At 32.1% G+C, this 23,510-nt stretch overlaps 1 protein-coding gene across 7 annotated transcripts; it reads left to right on the forward strand.

The window, feature by feature from the left end:
* The first annotated feature begins 1,263 nt into the window (after positions 1-1,263).
* On the forward strand, positions 1,264-20,725 carry LOC129273358 (cGMP-specific 3',5'-cyclic phosphodiesterase-like). Of its 7 annotated transcripts, XR_008585822.2 has the most exons (8): positions 1,264-1,360; positions 3,359-3,436; positions 4,105-4,243; positions 4,674-4,757; positions 8,585-8,684; positions 9,796-9,922; positions 13,582-13,641; positions 19,711-20,725. XR_008585822.2 is itself a non-coding variant. In XM_054910383.2 (7 exons), the coding sequence occupies exons 1-6, from the start codon at positions 1,281-1,283 to the stop codon at positions 12,790-12,792; spliced, it is 492 nt and encodes a 163-aa protein (XP_054766358.1). In that variant the 5' UTR covers positions 1,264-1,280; the 3' UTR covers positions 12,793-12,795; positions 19,711-19,798. The 7 variants fall into 7 exon arrangements, 4 of the variants coding, with proteins under 4 accessions (XP_054766358.1, XP_063963228.1, XP_063963227.1 ...); XR_008585823.2 differs by lacking the exon at positions 9,796-9,922; XR_010295199.1 differs by lacking the exon at positions 8,585-8,684.
* The last annotated feature ends 2,785 nt before the right edge of the window (positions 20,726-23,510 follow it).

The raw sequence follows: 23,510 nt of genomic DNA on the forward strand, positions 1-23,510 counted from the left end.
TCTTCTTTACAATGATACCAAATTCATGAAATTCGATGCACAATTAGAGCAGCAATGACCGAATGAAAAGAGGTGTTTTGGTCCGCATCAAGCTCATTAAATATGCAAAACATATCAAGTCATGAATATCACTTGGATGAAAGAAGCCACTTTCTTGGGACCTGCCGTCTGACTGGTCAATGTTACACATTCTTGACCCATAAGATTGACTTTTTGTAATTCATGCAAGAAAGAAATGATAGTTCTCGAAAATGAAATAATTTATGTGTCAGGTATATTCCGAGCATTTTAAGATATCAGTATTTCACAGATTGAGTTTCAAAATTAAGCACTATAAAACTGCACAGAGGTCATCGCAAGGGGAAAAGGTACATGGAATATACCACCCGACACCAGCATGACCAGTATGGGACTAGATAATCCTGTCCGACACACTAGGGGATCAGCCCCGTCTGCGCACGCTAAAATTTATCATTCTGCGGCTCGCGTGCTAAGAATTAACTTGATTTTTCTCTTCATTACGAAACTCATTGTGAATAATGTTATCTAACATGGATTACTACACTCCTAAAATGTATTGTTATGTATCACTTACACAATAATATGAGATGATAACCCTCCTTCGGGCGAACAGTTTGTATAGTAGTTCAAATCTAACAATTTCTTTTAGAAATATAAAAAATTAGCCTGATTTCGAAGGCCTGCCATTTCCTCATAAAGCAGAGAAACAGTAATCTATCAACGTTATTAGTTTGGAGAAATTATAGTAAATGTAATAAGATGTTTTTCAAAACATTAAAAAATTATGAAGATATTGAAAATAAGGATTTTGAAATGCTATATAAAATTTACGCTATATTTTCATAAATTTTGGCACTTTGTATCACTCATCAAAATGACTGATAATTCGTAATATAACCGACACTTACTGGTAAATTCGGTATGAGTTTGTACACCGATAGTCAATGTAAATGATTAAAATTCATAGCCTTACTAAATTTTAATGATTCCATTGGTTTTAGGATTTTAATATCGCAGACATTATGGAGAGTGAGCCAAACGATGCTAACAGGGTTGCTAGGCGCGAAAATCCGATTTAGCTCCGCCCACTTTTTACACTGAGTTGGAGGGATTAACGTACGTGATAGTGATAGACATATGCATTTATCATTAAAGGAATAGTCTAGCCTTCATTTACTATTCAAATTAAGAATGGATAATTCATGTGATGAAGTACATTTACTTTCTCCCCTTTATAGGGAAACAACATCTTTGAGTTCATGAATCCTGACGATTATCGGGAAGCTATTAGGATCTTGGAGAGTGCCATTCTGTCAACCGATTTGGCTATCTACTTCAAGTAAGTGCATCCATTATGCAGTGATTGTATGTTCTCTTCATTTGTCTGCTCTACACCCTGTAAACGCTTCCTCTTCCTCCGTATTCTTTAAAATATTGACCCAACCACGCACAGATGCGAGGAGCTATAAAGCAGCACCCCCCTGCTGGATTGGGAGATAATGTATGTCAAACCTTTGGGTTCACAAGCATTGCTTGCTATCTTTATTTCTTGGTCATCAATAGATCGAGATGGGGGAATATGAAACATTTTGGAAAGGTCATCTTGAGGTATAATTGGAGAATCCATATCGAAACCCATGGTGAGCATGTTTTCAAGACGTGATAGGCTAGCTTACTACAGCTATTAACTAGCATATACAAGCTACATGTAGGGTACTGTTGATATTGCCTCGTCTTGAATTCAATATTCTTTAAACATTACCACTTAAGTAGAATTTCTTTTCAGTGTTCAACTTTACATGCTCACCAAAAAGATGACTGTTAACGCTAACACAATGAACTGAATATTAGAATATAAATGTGCCAGAGTATGGTTCATACCTTTACCTTGTGATGAAATATGTGACTTCATGTCATGAAGTTATTCCCTTCTTGCTGGCTACACTTCCTTAAAAACTGCACAAGTATGCACATTCTGGTTTTAAAAAATGTACTTCTTGTAGAAACATGCTTTTCTCAGACAAAAATATGTGATTATATATATGAAAAAAGAAATTGATGAATACGATATTGAAATGGTACAAGAATATTTACTTTATTTATTTCAATTTGGAGAAAAGGGGTGGTGCAAATCAGTGACATATGCAACTCATTGAAATAGTGTAAAAGAGTTGGTATAAATTATTTGAATAAAAGACAGTTTCATTCTCCTTAGAGAATTAGTACAGATATCGCAACATGAAGGTTTATTGTATCAGGAAACCCTGTCTGGGTAAACACTGTAAAATCATTTTTGCCATGTATGACGTATCACATACTTGCTATTTTCACACATATTTGATATGTACTCGCGACATAGCAGTGTGGAATTTTGAAGTAGTAAACACAGATTGCTTGCAAGAACCCCTCCCCCCACACACACACTACTACACACACTTGCTCTGGATGTATACCAATTAAGAACTTTTGACACCATCGTGGCTCAAATAAGACCATATACTCTTATTTTTACTTTGTTTCTACATTATTTTAAATATTTGCTGAGAACACTGAACTGATTCATTTTGCTATAATATGCATGAACCCAGACAAAGAATCTAGATGGCTCATCTCGGCAATTATGCCATTACCTAGGACAGATTTTGAATGCATAATGCTCATGATACTGCTTATTTGCCAAGCTATGTAGTTATTCATTGATTTCCGGTATTAAAGGTAGGGATTTTAGCAAGTGCCTGTGTAGTGTCCATGTCTCATTGTTGGAATGGAATTGCTGTGTAGTCAAGTCACTAAAGAGCCTGTTGAGATTAAACTGATTGTAAACCAGCTTATGTAGGTTTACTGATCTATTCTTACAGATGCCATTGAATTTTGTTCAGGAGTGTACTTATGAGGATGGGTGTTCCTTTCTGAAGACAATTATTTTCTGTACTATCATTGTAATTAATATAATCCTGTGTCATTTTTATGATGCAAGTTCTCTCTTAATATGATTGATTGTGTAGTTCATTACCCAAATGACTAGTTCTTGTACACAAAACAACCTATTTTAGAGCAGATAATATGGATTGTTGTTTTGACTAAATTTAATCATTAATTTCTATTGAGTGATCAGTAAAATCTGTTTCTTTATCTTACCTTATTGCCTCCTTGTTAAAAATATATTCAATTATTATGTAGTTTTCCTGATGACATTCACATAGTTTTTTCTGATTATTTATGAAATTCTGTCTTTTTCCATAAGATCCAATTATTTCATGGACTGCACTTCTCTTTTTGGAAGAACCATTTTGTGCTATTAAAATTTATTATACTATTTTCTATCCCTGAAAAATAGGAAGAGGAATGACTTCTTCAAGCTGGTTGAAAAAGGAGAGCACACGTGGGACAATGAGGAAAAGAAGGGACTGCTCAGGTGCATGAAATAAAACTTCTCCTAATATGAATGGAAATATATTATTCAATGTTCTCCCTCCCTCCCACCCACGTTTTTTTTTTGGGGGGGGTATGTTTTAATTCAAATGTTTGTATTTATTCATTTTGAATCTGTCTTATGATTAATGTCCCTCATTACTTTTATTGTGCTTAGATGGTATAGTCTGAACTTGTTTATGGTTGAACTGGTGATTGCCTTGAATGAGGCAAATGTTTACGTTGAGACTACCGAATTGGATAATATGAGCAAGCTGGTATTGATTTTCATGTCTGCATGCATTTATAAATTGATTCAAATTTAATGACCCATCAAATTATTATTGATCAAGAATGTATAAAATCATAGGGGTAGAAGAGAAAGTAAGTTTTTTAATAGAAAATATTGTTATATGGATGAAGCAAAGAATTTACATCTATTATATAAATATTCATAAAAGCTCTATGCAAATAAAATTGAATAGATAAGTGTTCACAGTCAGGATTGATATTGAAAACACACATAATGAAGATATCACACATTTGAAAAATGTATAAATGAAAAATAAAGAGTTAGTGATATTTCAATTATTGAAAAAAAACCACTTCCCTATAATGATTTTTAAGTAGTCTACTGGCTTTATTATTCTTAATTTTCTTCCTCCCTGATAGGGGTATGCTAATGACGGCATGTGATGTGTCTGCTATAGCCAAGCCATGGCGAGTCCAACAGAAAGTTGCCGAGTTGGTCTTCAGTGAATTCTTTGAGCAAGGTGATTTGGAGAGAGAGAAACTCAAAGAAGAACCAATGGTAATAAACATAGATACCACATCAGTATTCATATACCTCTTTAATAATATATTGGCTTTACCAGTTTGAGAAATGTATTTGAAAAGATCTAGCCAGAATAGACACTATTCTTTGAATGGGCACGCCATTGTGTACAAACAGTAGAGCCCTTGAAATGCTTTTGAGTTTAACCTGTCTGGATCCACCACTGATCCATGAAAACCCATCTTTAAATTAATTCAGATGAAGTTAATAATTTTTTATCTCATAAAGTTGTGTTGGTAAAAGTTGTAATTATTAATCAAATATACTTTATTTCATATGCTGTTTAACTTTTAAATATTATCTCTTACATATGAATAGTACTTTGCGATAGTGATTTGGTGTATATTCTTCTGATTTCTCTTTCTTATGTAGTCTCCAATTTCCTAACATTTATTTATCTCAAAAGGCGATGATGGATCGCAAGAAGAAGGATGAACTCCCTAAGATGCAAGTGGGTTTCATTGATGGTATCTGCATGCCTGTCTACAAGGTAAGCTGGATAATTCATCTATGATATCATTGAACTCCTGAAAGTTTCAGGGATGGAGAATAAATCAACCTAATGGCTTCATAGTATATCATAGTATATCTTTCCTGAGCATGTGGGTAGAGAATGTAGACTCCTGAAGATAGCAAGAATGTCAAGTTTGGATGGTCATTGTCAGGACCAATCACATGCCCAGGAAATATATATTATATTGTGTACTGTGAAGCCTATACATGCTATTATATCATTTGGTTGAAAAAATGCTTCTGCTCATAACCTACATTGTACCCCCTCCCAGAAAAAAAAATGGAATAAAGGAGCCTTCTCTTATTTAAAATAGTATCATAACATGTATAGTTTCTTGAAAAGAACCAGCATCATTTTTTCCCCATTTTATTTCATCTTTACATCTCATATTAATAAATAATTTCTTCTTATGTGACCTGCCACTCTCAAAGCCAACAACAAGTTACCCAAATTGATTTTTTTAGATTTTTCATTCACCCTGAAAAAGCACACAATAAGCTTTGGAATGATATTTGACCCATCTGAATTGACCAACAATAACCCAGTAAAGTAATGTAATTGATTGAATGTAAAAGGAATTCAATGAGAGCTTCAAAGAATAAGTAGAAAAGAGGTTTGAAGTTTGATGTTCACTCAAGGCCTGAAAAATATAATCTCAATGAAACTTCCAAGCAGTCTGAAAAACAGTGGTGTCAAAGAAACTCCTGTATCTTGACTTTTATTTATCTTTACAACTCAAAATATTAAAGTATGAAGTAGAAGAATTATTCTTTCAGATAAAGTATTTATTTATTTTTTCTTTTTTCTTTTGAAGACCAAATTACTATTTTGGTTATTTACAGAGCACTTCCCCTGGTGACATATTATTGGTTTTGGTGTGGCCAGTCACTTATATTCATATTCAAGTTAATTGCTGAATTAATCAATAGGGCAATATGTACAGGTGTATATAGCTGCAGATTTTTGTAGAAGTAAGAGTAGAAAGTTTTAAGAATACTTTAAAAAAAATATTCTTATTCATTGAAGAGATCAAATCAATATTCCAAGTTCCTTTTCTTTTCAAGCTATCTTTCCTTGAAACTGGTTTTATGATTATTGACATGCCTTTTCTTTAAGTATATTTCTTGATTTAAAAGAAGCCATGAGGAGTTGTTGGCATATTCATCTAATTTGGGAATAAGAACAAAAAGAAAGAAAATACTGAGACTATTTGTCTATAAATTCCAAAGTATTCTTTGTAATATTACATGTGCTCTGATACAAAATGTACATGTAATTTGAATTGAAAAGAAACGAGCAGTATTTTTCCCCCTCGACCCCCAGTATAAGATTAATTTTGAAAATCTGCAGCAAACTTCAAATTTGTAAATAGCCCACTAATTCATTTTCACTACTTTACCATATTTTCATTATCTGACTTGTTTAATCAAAATCCTTTCTTTTGCAGGATTCATATTGAAAAGAAGCATGTCATCATCTCTTTTTCCCATTTATTTAGAAATTTTCATATTGGGATGGAATATTCAACATAGATATTTATGTATATATATAAAATCTAAACCAAATGAAGAGCATTACCCATATATGCAATATCCAATTGTTTGTTGAAAGTAATGAATGTTTGAAATAGGATATGGTGGTTTATATAAATATCAAAATATGCCAACTTATGTGATTATTTAAATTATTTTATGAAGATTTGAAGGAAGAAAACAAAACCAATTATCAGGTACTTTAAAATATAAACTATTTTGTAATGTTGACACTTTTTTTTTAGAAAGAAACACTTATGTTTTAGAGATTGTATTAAGCCAATTTGTCGTTATTTGTTTGCTATACGATATCCTATTAAATACTTGCAATATTTCAACTTTAATGATTTAAATTTTAGGAGGTAATGAATTAATGAAGAAGACGAAGAGGGTCGAGTAAGGGATAAAAAAGAAAGCAAAATGAAATGGCAATGCCTGATTCTTTGATCCGCAGATTGGATGTTAGCCCATCAGAGCCAAATTTTGTGCTTCTCATTACCATTAAACATTTACAAAAATTGCATGAAAATATGAAATATGTACAGTATGTTAAAACAAATCTACTGATCACACATTGCACATGCATGCACTTCATTCCATAGCTTTATTGACTTGATTGGAAGCAAATATGCAAGCATGCTTCAGAGTATAGGCAATAAAAACAATTTCAAATTTTTCTTTTGCTCATTTTTTAAGTGAGTGAGGAATTTATTTTCAAGTGAAATTTTTTTTAATTCACCCATCTTCAATTTTTTTTTGCAGTAAACCATAGAAATCACTAGAAATGAACAATTCTTTATTTTAGGAATGTCACTAATTTTGAACTTATAAATTTGAGATTTAAATCTATTCTGTGAATGTAAATGGTAAAGATAATAGGCATTTATGTAGTGCCTCTGTCTCAATAAAATCTATTCCGAGGTGCACCATTACTACCCTGGCTTTAGCTTGAACTGCTGCTGATATCTTGTATTACTGAAACTATGATAATTAAGTTTATATTGGCCATTGTCGAGACATTGTTAGGTCTTGGTAAATTTTGTATATTGTTATTTAACCTTCTATACCCCCCCCCCCCCATCCATAACATAAGACATGAAAACACAGATACAAATACCAATGAATTAGTAAAACTCAGAATGTATATTAGTATGATATTGTTTAAGTTTCACTTGGGGAGTTTTTTCTTCCAGGTTCACAATACTTACTCATGAACACTCTAAACTGTTACTTAAGATAGTATACAATGATGGGATTCTGAAAAATTGATTTGTAAACATTTTGATGATTGACCAAGTTGATGTATATTATTTAACAACAAAATCAAGCAAGGGTAAATGCTTCTTAGGTTTTATTTTTATACCATTGTGATAGTCTGTTTAAGAGATACGAGATTGATTATAAACAATGTTTGAATAAAATCAGATTCTAAATGTAATGTAAAACACATGTATATTTACTCATAGATGTATTTATGATTATTTCAAAAGCATTGTGTAGGCCTATACAGCTTTCACTAATCCCTACCTTCATCTCTCCTCATTTGATTGATTCTGAAGTCTGACTCGTATCCTCTGCATGAAATTTTTTAGTTATTTCTGGCATCCATATATTTGTGAAACTGAATGACTTCAATGAATGAATTGTTTGTATGCACATCTATGTGTTAAATTTTAGAACACATGTACATGTATTTACCATTTTACCATCTATCTGATTATTGAATTATTCCTATCCTGAGCCATTTTCCTTTAAATGAATATTTTTATGAAAATTGCAGTAAAAAAAGAAAAAGAACCGATTGCATTACTGCAATTAGTGAGAAATTTTGTGAAATAGGAAACAATGCTCTTTGAATCTGGACTCAATGATAACTGATTTAGAAATACAATGAAATATTAATTGTCTTCTATAAATATTCTTATTGACATGAAATATTGTTTATTCATTACATGATTATATATTTAGCACCATTGTGTAGCGGCAGATTAATTTTGGAAATTCCAGATTATTCACATGTATTGCCTGTATATGCATGGAAACATACCCTTAGTCTTCCCCTTCCACCCCTTCCCCTAATCACTTGTTAAAATATGCCACCATTGTACACTGTACCTGCATTAATCATGATTATTCTTATTTACCCTTTGTTTTATCTTGTGGCCCTGCTTTGTCCAATTCCTACCCTGATCCTTTCTATATCTATATATTCCTTTTTCTTTTGATTCCTCCATTCACTGTCTCCTTTTACTTAAACCCTAAAAATCCCAGATGTTCGCTGAGCTGTGGCCAGACCTAAAACCGCTCGCATCCGGAACTCAGCTCAACCGTGATAACTGGCAAGCATTGTCTGAAGGAAAAGAGCCAAATGGTTAGCACAAGAGAAGCTCACTTTACATTTCTTGTTTTATCTTCATTCAAATTATACACTTTATTTGTTGACACCCCCTTTTTATGTTCATGTATTTTTTTATGTTGATCATTATGTATAAAGGAAAATATGACTACTTATTGTGCTTCATGTTGTCAGAAAAATTTCTTCTTTGAAAATCTCATTTGTTGTCAGAAAAGTTGAAATTTTCAATAGAAAGATAAGAATATAAAGAAAATAAAACTTTTACAGCAATTTTCTTTACTGAAATTTACCACTGTACTATATCAGTTTTACATTCCTTAAAACACAATGAACAGCATTTGAAGTCACATGTTTGAGTCATTTTTGTTTTTATTTTTGTTCAATTTTTGTTTCTTTCCCATTTTCTTTGTGTTATGTTTTTGTTTCTGATTCATACCTGGTGTGTTATGTATGAATAATAACTTTGTATGCAGTCTCCTGTCATTGTGCCATTTTAGTTTATTCCTCCCTTTTGTCCTTAATGTAATAATCATCAAATAAACAATAACATCCCAGTTTGTTTGGCTTTTTATGTTTGATTTTTTTTTTCTTTTGTTTTTTTTTACAAATTGATGCGTGTTTCGGTGCATGCCATGCTAATTTGTGATAATGCTTTAGCTTACTTCATAATCTCTTCACTTGGCTCTGATGTTGGCAGCTTTTCTTTTAAATATCCTCACAAATGTTTCAATGAGGCATAAAAGTGGTAGGTATTTTAACTCCCAGAGTTTAGGCAGACTGGAAATTTAGGACTTGTTTTGCCCATCAAAAACTATAGATTGGGTGTATGTTTCTGACCAATTTTCTAATTGAAAGGATTATTTACTAAATACTGAGATCTATCTACAGATTTATCCATATTATAATATTCTAGTTATTAACACATTGTCCTCAGTAAAGGGTTTTGTTTTTGATCTTTAATATTTTATGTTTCCTTGTGATTTCAATGATTTATATTGAAATGGTGAGTTGTGTATCAAGAGGATACATAGTGGCCTTATCTGTCTCTAGATCACATTCTCTATTACTCTCTGTTGCTACTACCTGTCTGCTGCCCTCTCTCAAACCAACAAACCTCATCTTGTAGAACTTTGCTGAATTTGAGCCGGCCCTAAGGCCGCTGCAGGATGGGGTTGAGCAGAATCGCCAGGAATGGAAGAACCTGGCGGACCGCTACGAGCAAGCTAAGTCCCAAGACCCGAGGGATAATAAAGGTTAGAGGTGGAGTATGAACAAATTCAAATCTACTTTCACATGCTAAACTTTAACTGTCACACAACAAAAAGAATATATAGGCAGTTCTGTAGTTCTGTTTGTTTGCTATATTTGACTAAAAAACATATCAAATTATTTGTCTTGCAAAAGAGCTTCACTGTGCCTCTAATCTTATTTTATTAAGGAAATAACATGTGTAGAGCTTCACAATCAATCACTAACACAAATAAAAAAGAAATTAAAAAAAAAATGCTGCAATCAGTGTGTTTCTGTTTAGTAGTGTGTATCACCCTATTACAAGATTAACGTTGTAACTTGATATTTTAAATTAGGTATTGAAAACTTCTTGGATGTAGGTTTCTTGATGGCAATACTCTGGATTTCTATTCTGTATAGGAAAACTCTAAAAGTTAATCCAGGGAAATGGTATCTCAGATCAGACTTTATCACTTATTTCTTAATGTTGCAGTATCTACATTTTGAAAAATTAGAAAGAAGGAGTGATAGAGAATATAGTAGTCTACACTAGTATTTAATAAAGTCAATCTGTTTTTCAGAAAATCCCCTCTTGGCCTAGTGATATTTTTAATCTCTAAATGATATAAATACAAGTAAAATGTACCTATTTGTAAATTATTATTTCATTTATAATTACAATAATACTGGGAATGTAAATCACAAATATGGCCTGTTAAAATTTACCGGTATAGGTAAGCACATGTGACACTGGAAAAATGAAACTGGTTTACAAAGTATTGCAGCAAGCATTTCACACTATCGGCTGTTATCCCCCCCCCCCAAAAAAAAAAATATATATATATCTATATATATATATGTTTCTCTTATATAACAAAAGATAAAATCTGCATGTTGGATTTTGATTGTTTTCAGTGTTATTATGTTTGTTTATTTATAGTATTATAGTTTTTCATGGTATTTGTGTTGAAATTTCTCATTTTCTGTTGCATACACGCACAGTAAATATTAATCTTGTAGGTATGCTAGGGAATTTATTATTAAAATGCATGGTGGGACAAAACTTTAACCGTTACTTTTTTCAGATGTCACCTTCAATATCATGCTTCAATCACTGTAATTTTTATTGATCATCAAAATGATCAGTTTTTGTGCTGGAATTTAAGCTTGAATATTAGTTGGATTTGAGCCTTTTTTGGAAAGGTCATTGAATAGTCTGAACAACTGCATTTGAGGAAATTCACCAAATCCATGATGTCAATTGTCCATCTACTTTAGTATTGTGTTGGGTTTGAGTAAAGCTTAATGGTAACATGTTTAATGATTGCAATATGTAAGCATATAACATATCTGTACTTGTGTCGCTGTGTATGTCTTTCATTGTTATATGTACAAGGTGTTTCAGTGAGCAGTTGCTGTTATCTATACTTATCAATTTGTCTAAAATGTGTATCTTTTTACCATTATTTAGGGTAATTTGTACATGTTTTAAAGAAATATAAAGAAATTGTCACTTCTCATATTTCTTTCAGAAAATGAATCTGAAAAATTGTTAAAAGCAAATATTGGAAGATCACATTTTCACGCATAATGAAGCATAATTGTAGAAGGATAATATGGAAATGAACCACTGCCGTATCTACGTTTTTTAATCAGCTGGAGGTAACCAGAACTATCATTACTAAGATATGTTGAATGGTTACACTAGATGTACCGCACAAGTCACATGTTTGTGTACAGAATTTCAATGAAGAACAGTATAGGTTCATCAGGTTGCCTGATGCATGAAATAAAAGGGAATGACAAGAACACCCCCAGAATATCTTACATTTCACATTCTTAGAGAAGGGGATGGTGAAAACAAATCATTGCCTGAATGGTGTATGGTAGATGGCTACCATCTTCATCTTGATATTGTGAAATACTCGTATTTTTCATTTCGAATTACTGTACCTTAAACTAAATAATCGTGTCTTAGTTTAGGCAATATTTATTAATTGAAGTCCCTATTATATTACAAGTAATCTTTGTTGCATACTGATCAAGGGATGGCTAAAATATTTTTCCTTGCAATCAAAAGTGTTTTGTAAATATACTTGTATAAAAACACCTAAATGTATACAGCTCAAATAGGCATGAACCTATGTAGATTTGGTTAAAAAGCAAAAATGCATCAAGCTCTAATGTTCTGTTGCACTTATTTCAGGAAATTGTTGCAGATTGGCCAATAACTAATACCCCTTTCACAGTAAGCAAAAGTCACCCACTGGGTGTTAGTCAGGGATGATTGTACTTTGAAGGTGCATCTAAGGTAATGTGAGGGTGAAATCTCACTCTCAGAGCATTTTGGGTAAGGCTCAGGTGCCTCTGTTTTACCAAGAGGTTTTGTGGGTGACATGAGAATCTCAATCTCAGGTGACTTTGTGATCATTTGGGGTGGGTTTTTTTTCAGGAATATCTTTACACTATGAAGTGGCATTAAGGATGATTTCAAGATAAATCTCACTCATAAAGCATTGTAGTCAAGTCTCGGGATGATTTGGTTTGGATCGAGAGTGACATTTAGTAAATCCATTATTTGCAGCAAATGAGCCAAGGAACAGAAAGTCAACCAGGAATTCGTGAATCATCTTGTAATGTTGAAAGGTCATCCTTGGGTCACCTTCAAGTCACCTGGGTGATCACTGTGAAAGGGGCATGAGACTAGTTGCCATACAAACAAAAGAAACAGGCTTTGATCTAGTATTTTCACTATTTTACTTCATTGGAAGAACCTTGTTAAAGCAAATAGATCATTATCTAGATTACCCTAGAATGACTATTAGCAGAAGGGTTTAAGGCAGAAGCTCTTTTCATATTTTCCTTTTATTATCTCATGACAGTGTGGAAGTAAAAAGTAAGTGATAAAACGAGGATATCATAACATCATTAATACATCCACGGCATGCTCACATTTTCACCTAGGTTTGGTTAATTCATCTTAGACATAACAGACAGGTCATTGTTATATAGATCTTTGATTAATGCCTGATGTGTATAATGTATGGTTTCTTGACTGGTTACTAATCTGATTACCACAAGTGCATTGTAAGGTTTCTGTCATAGCATGCATTGCCAGTCATTCAATTAACAATGGATTATACTTGTTTATAATGGTTAATAATACATATTCAACTTGAGCAGGGATTAAAAATAATATCATCTTATTATTTCTTTGCATTATTAAGTTATTCATGCTTTTTTATCATTGATTTCTTCTGAATTTTCTAATTCATCTCTTTTAAGGAAAAAGGGATAATAGGATTACTCTTAGTTTTAAAAGGTGCAATATTTATATTGATGAATATGTTCTTTCTGTTTAAGATGTATTACCATTGCTAGCTCAGATCATCATTATACAATAAGGATATTAACCATTCATTTTATGAGGATTTTCCTTACCATCTGCCATTTTCTCTGCTTTCTCTTTTCTCTGTTTCTATACATCTTCTTCTCATCTTCTCCTGCCCCTCTCCCTCCATTCCTTCTTGACTATCCGTTAAGACCTCTGTAAGTGCTCCCATATGTCACTCAAACTATAAAGAATCTCACTGCAGTTCAATCTTCTTTTTTTTCTTTTCATTATCTGTCTCCAATCCTCACACATACCCCACTTGGTCTCCTTCCCCTTCACTTGGAGCAGACTAACTCCCCTATGTGCTGGAATCTGCTTACACCTGCACACACAGATGCAGACCTTCTTGTAAGTTCCAGGCAGATGGCAGTTTAAATTTTTTTTAGTGTGTTCTCATATCGTTATAGAGATATGTTTGTCTTGTATACCTCAAGCAAGATGAGAAAAAGAAGCTAATATATTCAAGCCAACCAAATTAATGCACTCACCTGCACTTGTTTTCAAGCAAGAAGACTTGTTTGAAATGTCTCGTTTGATATTCACACTTTTAATTCACAATTGATACCAATTTCTGATTTCACTTGCAATTTTATTTCTCACTTGAATTGCTTGTCTTGAAAGTTTCTGAAACATATTCCCCAACTACCTTCAGATATGTATAACTGTTTTGAATTGATAATACCTTTCAAATAGATTATCAAACTTGTGTATTTTACCAGTATGTCAAATCTTTGGTGACATTGATTATCTTTTTTGCATGGTCTTGTCTTTGTGTTTTGTGTAAGGATTGCACAATGTCTACCTCTTCCTGTGATGAATTTAATTCATCCTGGTGTATAGCAGTTATATATGTATCACTTTCATTTACTTATACTTATATCTGTTGTCAACTGCACTTATTATTTTTCCTGCTTTATCTAGTTGAACTATTGTTTTACTAAACTTATCCTTATATGTCTGATAGGTAAGCTCCCCCCCCCCCCCATACTCGCATCGCGGTCAAGGTGCATTCACTGAACCTGGCAGGTCAAGCCACAGTATACATCCTCTAATCAATGGGTGTGCACCTAAAGAGACTACCTGCCAAGCTAGCTAGCAGCATGTCTGAAAAGTTTAGATGACATTTTTCATAAGTTATTACTTTTTTCTTTATTATTTCCTAGATGTGATATGATGAGGAATGATACAGGTAGAAGGCATATGAAACAAATATATGACTTATTCTTTGAACAAGCTAAAACTATTCAAACTCGGGAACTTCTGTAGTACCATTCTCCCTGTTTCTCGGAGGAAGGATCCTGTTTAACCCTTTCGATTTGAATAGTTTTACCCAGATACTTGTGCATTGTGGTAAAATGTATACTATTTTTCAAGACAAAGCTTCTGTGCCCTGTGTTATTGTTAATGCAGAATACTTATATTTGTTTGTAAGCTTAGAAAAGACAGGACTTCACTTTTTTTTAATATTCTTACAGTATTGCAAAAGATCTATGGATGTATTAATTTGCAAGTAATACATTGATTGGGCTTGAAAGGAAATGTTTTTTCATTTCTGCCAGAATGCAGATCACCTCAGCATGGAAATTATTGATATTTTATTAAAGGTATGATGAAGAAGGTAGCTTAGCGTCTCAACATCTAAATATTATTTTCAAGCAATTGCCCCTTTTTAAAGATGAACAAAAACCCATAGCTATACTTAATTATCATGATGCTTTGGTTCTGACTCCTACCTTACTCTCATAATGTTGTGAGTTCTGAATAGATTTGGAAATTGAAAAAATTTAGGTGGACTTGACATGAGAAATTCCTTATAAAATTATGTTAATTGAACCATGCAAACATGGTGAGTGTTGTGATGGATGTGACTGAGTCTAACATTGTATTGAAAACAACCATAGCGCTTAAACATTCACCGGTCAAGGAATATGACAAGATGGATTCTGTAAATCAGTTTGGTGAAATTTCAGAAATGACAATATCTTCAGTCATGTATGACATAACAGATCAATTCTTTTTTTTTGTACAGAAGATAGTGTAGGAACACTGACCAATTGGTCATAATGCCAAGGTTACCCCATTTTCATTTAGGGAGAACTTCTTGTTTATTCTAAAAGGAAGCACAGGGTAGGGTCTTTGGTCAGAATATCTATCAGTAAATTTCAACAATCAATGAATCAGATTTATATTAGAGATGCAAGTCCTGGTAAGTTGATTAAGCCAAAGATATGATACCATTGTTACACATGCATATCAATCTATTATGATATTTAAATATTTAACAGTTTTACTTTATAATTATCTCTCATATTTTCCCCCTGAATAATTCAGTCAGAGTTGCATAAATTACCTTGTAAACTAGTTTAAAAACCAGTTACATGTATCCATTTGTTTGGGTTTTTCACTTCAATTTAATGAGGCATGATCCTTTTTTTTTTGTCTGCACCCTTGCATTTATCATAATTTTTATTTTCAAGGATTTATTACAAGCTTATATTATATAGAATGTAGAAGATGGTAACTATAAAGCTTGTAAGAAATAAAATATATACCATTTTCCCAAGAATTTGTCCTAATTGATTTTCAATTTTTTTACTGAATGGCAAATTTCTTTTCTATATACTGGTAATCATAAAGAATTTAAATCTGTCGTTTAAAAAAAAAGAGACTATTGTGTTTTTTTATATATACAGTGCGTCCCAGAAAAAACAAAACTGAGATTTATCGATGATTTATCATAACTTAATCACAAATATAATAGACAAGTGAACTACCATTGTAAAGCTTAGAATCTCCTTTTTCATCTGAAATTACTTAGATTATTTCTCATTCACGCATGAGTGAGCAAAAACAATTTGAAGAGGGGATTCCAAAAAGTCACTTGGCGGGCTGTATCTGGGTTTCAAAAAGAAAACCACATTTAAAAAAGATTCAATATCTGCTCTTTGATTTGATACCTCAATTACAGAAAATGGTCAAGAAATGACAAAGTTCTGCTTATTTGGAATAAAGCTTAAATTTCAATAATTTCATAAAATGAAGAGGTTTTACAGGTTAGCGTTCCGAGTCACTCAACACTCCGTGTTGTTGATGATCAGCCATGCATTAAGTCTTTTGTTAACCATGCGATAGCTTCTGTGGGAAACCGGTGAAAACACGTTTATTTAATGGAATTATGGAAATACAAGCATTGTTTCGAGGGAACAGAACTTTTTTGCTTCTTGACCATTTTCTGTGATTAAGGTATCAAATAAAAGAGCAGATATTGAACTTTTTAGGAATGTGATTTTCTTTTTGAAATTCGGATATCCCCAGCCAAATGAGTTTTTGGTATCCTTTCTTCAATTGTTTTTGCTCACTCATGCATGAATGAGGAATAATCTAAGTAATTTCAGATGAAAGCGGAGATTCTAAGCTTTACATTGGTAGGTCACTTGTCTATTGTATTTGTGATTAAGTTATGATAAATCTCGGTTTCGTTTTTTTGTGGGACGCACTGTATATATATATATATATATCACATTAGTCGCATAAGCCTTAGCTAGAATTGATTTACCTGTTAATGGTAGTGATCCCCACTGTAAGTAAAAGATATATTGATAATGAATAAAGTAGACAAATAGTTTAACCACATTGAATTGTCCGTTGTCAAAGGGTTAGATGGAGAATTAGAGATTGTTGTTGAAAGCTAGTAACCTTGCTACTTCATTTTATGCATCACCTATCAATTATGTTCGGTTATGTCATTGTTTTTTATTATTATTTTTATCATCTTCCCATCTTATTCTTTATCCTTTAAAGAATATGCATATAGCTTGTCATGGTTTAATTGCTTTGTTATTGATTTTGCAGCTAGTAGGGTATTTATTTTTCACCTTTTCTGTTCTTCATGTTTGTTTTGTAATGCAAAAACCTTGTTTGCTTGTTTGTAATCTTCAACCAATTTATGAACCTCATGTTCCATATTCATTACAAACTTTAGATTGAAAAGCAAAATCTTCTTCAGAAATGATGAGTGGTTAGATGTGCTTTTTGTAGTAGTAGTAGTAGTAGTAGTGGTAGTGGTAGTTGTAGTAGTAGTAGTAGTAGTAGTAGTAGTAGTAGTAGTAGTAGTAGTAGTAGTAGTAGTAGTAGTAGTAGTAGTAGTAGTAGTAGTAGTAGTAGCAATAGTAGTAGTAGCAGCAGCAGCAGTAGTAGTAGTAGTAGTAGTAGTAGAATCAATAAGGGTAGTATTGATTAATATGGACATGATGATCCACAGCATTTATATTGCACCATATTTCTGTAAAAAATATGCAATATGAATATATCAATATAAACATAATATTTGTAATTATTGTCTTAATTCTTATTTCTATTATCAAGGATATATCTGTTCATTTGATCATTGTAAGAATTCATTATCATCTATTATATTCCACACATGGAAAGTTGCTCTTTGACTGGTGTAAATCAAAAGAACAGAAATCTGTGATAAATAGTAGCTTTGCCCATCAAACCCAAAATAGTATACTTTACGCTGATCTCTGAATGAAATCTATCTACAGAGTCATAGCAAATATAATCTCTGTTTTATCTGGAGTGTGCACCGTGTATCATCTGCAGAAAAAATGGTAGCTTTGTCTACTTTCTGTAATAAATAAAAGTTTTTTGCACTGTCTACTATATTCTCCACAATCAAATCGCACTAACATATGCGTAAACAAATTAAAAACACATTTGTGCGTTAATAGCATGGGCACCCTGGGGGGACTCAACCTGTTTGGATCTAGCCATAAGATTTCAGAATAGATCTTGTTTTTATACTCCTGCCAAACAAAGTTTGAAGGGTGTATATTGGAATCGGTGTATTGTTGGGCTACTTAGTTTTTAACCAATTCTCATGAAATTTGGAACACACATTGGTCTTGGGGCATAGATGGGCTAGACACATTTTTTGCATGTGTCAGGAATTATGTTGCCATGGGAATGGTATATTATTGCAAAAATTAGGTAAAAATCTTTATATTCCTCAGTTTATAACCAATTCTTTTGAAATTTAGCTCACAAGATGGGCAAGACATATTTCTTTCATGTTTATGAAACTGTGTTGCCTTGTCAGTGGCATGATACAAAAATTAATGTGTAAACATTACTTTTTCATTTTAGGACCTATATTCATAAAATTTGGCACACAAAAAGATCTTGAACTAAAGAATGGCAAGACACACTTTTTGCATATGTCAGAAATAGTGTTGCCATGGTAACCATATTATAGCCAAAAATCCCAGAGAACTAATTTTGGATCAAACTTTCCAGTTTTTAGCCGGTGCTCATAAAAGTTTTCACAAATATTCATCTTTGGGTAATGACATGCAAGATTAATTTTCTAAAAGGGATGAAAACTACATTACCATGGTAACGGCATAGAGCAGGGGTGTTAATCATCTTCGGTCATATTTCTAGTGCTTTTAGAGAGAGAAAAATGTTCCCTTTTCTCAATATAATTAGATGGAAGTATCTCATGTGGAATATAAAGCAAAGAATCTTTTTGTTTGAATAGATGAGACAGAGTACATGTATCATATCCTAGGCAATAGAAATGTAGACACTACATTTTTTCTTCTTTTTTCAAGAAAGATAGCTACGTCCAAATCACCTTAGAAATGATAGTCCCTTCAATTTCAGCATTTATTTGCTTAGTATCATTTTTATTATCTGTGATATCTCTTCTCAGCATTTCTTCTAACCTGTTTTGAAATAACCATTGTGCACGTATCCTAGGATCCTACCTTGAGCAACATATGCAAAATGTGCAAGCCTGTCATTAACATGCTACTAAAGTCACCCAGTTTTTCTCTTTTTGTTTGTTCTATAATCACCCTGTAGTACTCCTTACCTCCCCATCTTTCACTCTCTTTCTCTCACTCCTCTTTTCTATCACTCTTCTCTTTCCCTCTTGAAAATACCCGTTTTATGTCTGTCCTTTTCCCATTTTTCCCATGGTTGGATGTTAACATGTAAAAATAAGTCTATGTAAACTAGAGATCAAATTAGGTTGCAAAAGTTTTTGTTGGGGGAAAAAATATTTGAAAAAATAGAATAAAAAACCTTTACTTGGCAATGTTATGTGATGAAATACATTGGAACGTTGTATATATTAACTACAGCAAGTTGTTGACTTTGAAACATGAAAAAAGGATTTTGCCTAACTTTTGTAAAATAGAAAAAGACCCAATTACACTTTTCATATATGAAAATAAATGAATGATATAATTCAGTAATATGGATCATTCATATGAAGAAGTTTATTATTTTCCCAAACAGTAAGAAATTAGAACTAGTCTTTCAATTGGCCTTGGTAAGTTTCTGTTAAAAAAAAGTGTATTACATGTATTATCATCATCAATATTGTGCATTTCTTATTTTTCTGAATAGACTGGGGACCTCCATGTAACTCCCTCCAAACAAGCAAACAAATGGAAAGCACAATTCTCCGGAATGACAATGCCCAACTGGCCAACCTTGCTGAAAAGCCTTCATTGGAATCCATGTCAAAACAGGATGGAAGTAGGGGTTCTTGCACCAGTGAGCCGAAGAAACGGGGTTCACAAATGAGCCAACAATGTAAGGAAGCCTTGGCAGCTAAGAAAAATAAGAGCTCCCTTTGTTCAGTAATTTGATCTCGGCTTTAAACCAATCATTTGAATCTCAAAAGTATTATCCAGATATCATTATAAAATATTATATTCAATTTATTCACAGTTTTTTGTTCAAATTTGTGAATGATTAGCATAAGTACATGTATGCTATATTATTCATTTTACATCACTTCCAAGAGATTATATTTGATATCTTATTTCATATTTTTCAAGACTTTACAACAATGCTGCCAATAATAGCATATTCATATGTGATCAAAATGTTATGCAATCTATTGTTCAATCCCAATGATTTATTTTAATTGGTGAAAAATGTATTTTGATCATCATGGGTTTTATTTTAATAATTGAATAATAAAAATATAAATGATTACTATGTGAAACGGTCACTTAAATTAATAATAAATTGATATATAGATGAACCTTTATAGCCAAATTAGATAGCAATATAAAACTTTTGTTATTTCTAATGAAATATCAGTCAGTTTGGAGTTTATTTTTGTTGATCTGACTCCAGCATTAGGTAAGGATGATATTGAACATGAAAATTGCAGATGTTTTATCTAAGAAAGGCATGTCCATTTCACTGTTATTGGATATAATAATGAAAATACTTTGTACTATTTATGTGGGTTGGAACACAACTCAGGCAAGTTTATGAAAAGCAGTTCAACTCCATGTGTTGCATGCACAAATTCAGATCCATTTTATATGGTAATATTCCAATTTCATTACACTCAGAAATTATGGATTCGGCATTCTGAATATGAGTAATTTGAGTTGATTTGATTTTTAAAAAAATGACCAACTCAGATGTCTTGAACAGGCATACACTGTATATAGCCCTGAAAGTCAATCCGTGCCATTTTTGCTTGTTTGAGGGGAGATTATTTCAATAATTTGGTCAGAAACCAAAGTGATTGTAATTTATTTTTCGTGTATAGATGTGTTGGCACAAACTCCATAATGGTTTCTTTTATCTCTAGAACAATGAATCATTTTGTTAATGTATCCCATGTGTAAGTTATGAAGCAGTAGTGTGTGACACTTGTGTACTAAACAATATCTAGTTACTACTGGATATGTCTTTAGAAATCACCTCAACTCTCTAGTGTGCTCCATGTTTTATCTATTGATATTTTGACCATGTCTTGCCAGAAAGAACTTGCCACTGGGCATGATTCTATATCTCACAGTGTGCACTGCATGAATAGTACTTTCTCTGCCCATTAAACAGTAAATCAATGTGTAAAAACATCTCACTCTAACATAACGCAGACAATTTTTTAATGTTTCATAGAGGTGAACTAAATTTTCATATAACTTATAAACATGAGGGTTTTTTTTTAATATCAAGATAAATTTTGAAATTTTGTACAGTTAAGATTTTTTTCTTCATAGAGCCAAAGACAACAAATGTCTTAAAAAACGTAGTACTGTACTAGTATTTTACCTTGACCTTTTTTGTGTATAATATTTTATGTTATCAGTATTTTTGTGTGATAATCAAATTTTAGATTTGGAAAACTTTACCACTGTTAATATTTAGATATGTAGATTATAGATACAATCTCATTTTTATTCAAACTTTCATAAAAAGAAAAATCTTACAAAGAGATAGAAATCATATACTGTGATTCAACCAGAGAAGAATCAATTCAAATTAATGGAGAAATACCTCTAAAATGAGGTTTTATTATTGCTTTTGATTTGATATCTCATTCCAGTTTTTAAAAGCCATCACTGATTGGTTAATTTGCTATCAATATCAATTTCTAAGACAATATTACCCCAACAGCAAATTATATCAATGTTTCCAGGAGGTGCTTTCAGGTCCTCTCGATATCCAAAGTTACTGTAAGTTTACAAGATCTTATTCAGGCCTCATATATGTAGTATATGTACCTGCTTATTATTTTCTGCATTCCTACTCACCCAAAACCAGACCCTTTCAGGGTAAGTTCTCAAAGTTATAAGCATGCACAGTATGGTCTGCTTAGCAGATGAGGCGCATGCTTTGAAATTGCTAGTGCTCTTAGCTAGCGACTCAGGTGCCCTATAGTGCCAAACTCAATTGGAAAGTATAGAAGTTCTTGCTATGTGCTTTCACACTGCAAAAATACCCACGAAATTGGAAAGTTATCTACAAAAGTTTTCACAATCTTGAAAAGTAGCTACTAATTAGCGGGTACTTTTTTTCAGGAATATGACAAGTAATTTGCTTTCATACTTGTCAAGGACCTGATATTTTTGGATCAGGTTAGATAAAACTGTTCATAAGTTGGAGCTACTTTACAAACATCTGATGATCTTTTCTTTAGGTAAATTATGCACCCAAAATTTTTCATCATTGTGGATTTAGCTCCTAAGAAAGAATCACCTGTTGTTCTTAAAGTTGCTCATAACTTACAAACAGCTTTATAAATCACCCATCAGGTTTTTTTTTTTATTGGGCCTGAAAGTACCTATTAAAATGAAAGAAATTGCAAAATTATTGTCAACTCATCGGAATGAGCATAGATGAAGTCTAGATAAGAAATTAGCTTTTGAGATAAATCTGAAGGTCTATTACAATATCAAGAACAAAATGTATTATAATAAATTATATTGTCATATTTTGTTTTGTATAAATTACATTGAATTTCATTATGTGAGGGATGTAGGATAATCGGTGTGATATGATGTATGCTTACATGAAAGATTTACAAGATTTAAATCTGTGTGCCAGCTAAGTCAACCTTGATGCTTTTAGGAAGGATTAGAAGAAAAAAAAATGTTTAACATCTTGTTCTTGGTAGCAGGTGACACTCATTTTAAAAACATTTTATTGCTTAACATTTTTACATTCATGTATCAATGTATCAATATGTTTGCATAATATGTGTGCTTGTCATTAAATGTGACGCATTGCTAATATGTAAATGCAAAATGCCAATATCAGGGTGGAGTTGATTTTATGCTGGTTTGTTAGTTGTATTTATGTGTAAAGTTTAATATGTCCATGTATTATACATACAATTGAACAGTTTTAATGCTTATTATAATTTGTGCATTTATAAAATATATATTCGATACAATGCCATTTCTTTTTTATGTGAATAATTCATTTTGTTTATGCAACTTTATGTTATTAAGTTCAACTTAAGCCATTATTTTTTCATATTTCAGATTTGTATTATTCTGATAAATTTTATTCAACAATATATTTATGAAAATATTAATTTTTATGCAATATGATTGATTCAAATTATATGAAATGTAAGTAGTGTGTTTCAAAGTTCTACATATGTAAATAGAAGAATATTATCTGTAGATATTTATAAAAGAATTGTTACAAATTTAAATGTTTGATTTTAATGCAGCATTTAGGGTTTTCTATGAAATGTGGAAGATCAGAAGGAAAAAATGCTATGCATGGCAATAATTCTACACAATTCTAGAATTACCCTTCATATTCATGTATGAAAATTTTCATCAATAGCAATACAAGTCATTGTGTATGTAAGACATTGTAGATTTCATGTCAACAGAGTTTTTATGTGTATATTGAAAACATAAATGATATGTTATTAATAT

The sequence above is a fragment of the Lytechinus pictus genome, chromosome 12 (assembly GCF_037042905.1).
Source record: "Lytechinus pictus isolate F3 Inbred chromosome 12, Lp3.0, whole genome shotgun sequence".
Classification (NCBI taxonomy): domain Eukaryota; kingdom Metazoa; phylum Echinodermata; class Echinoidea; order Temnopleuroida; family Toxopneustidae; genus Lytechinus; species Lytechinus pictus.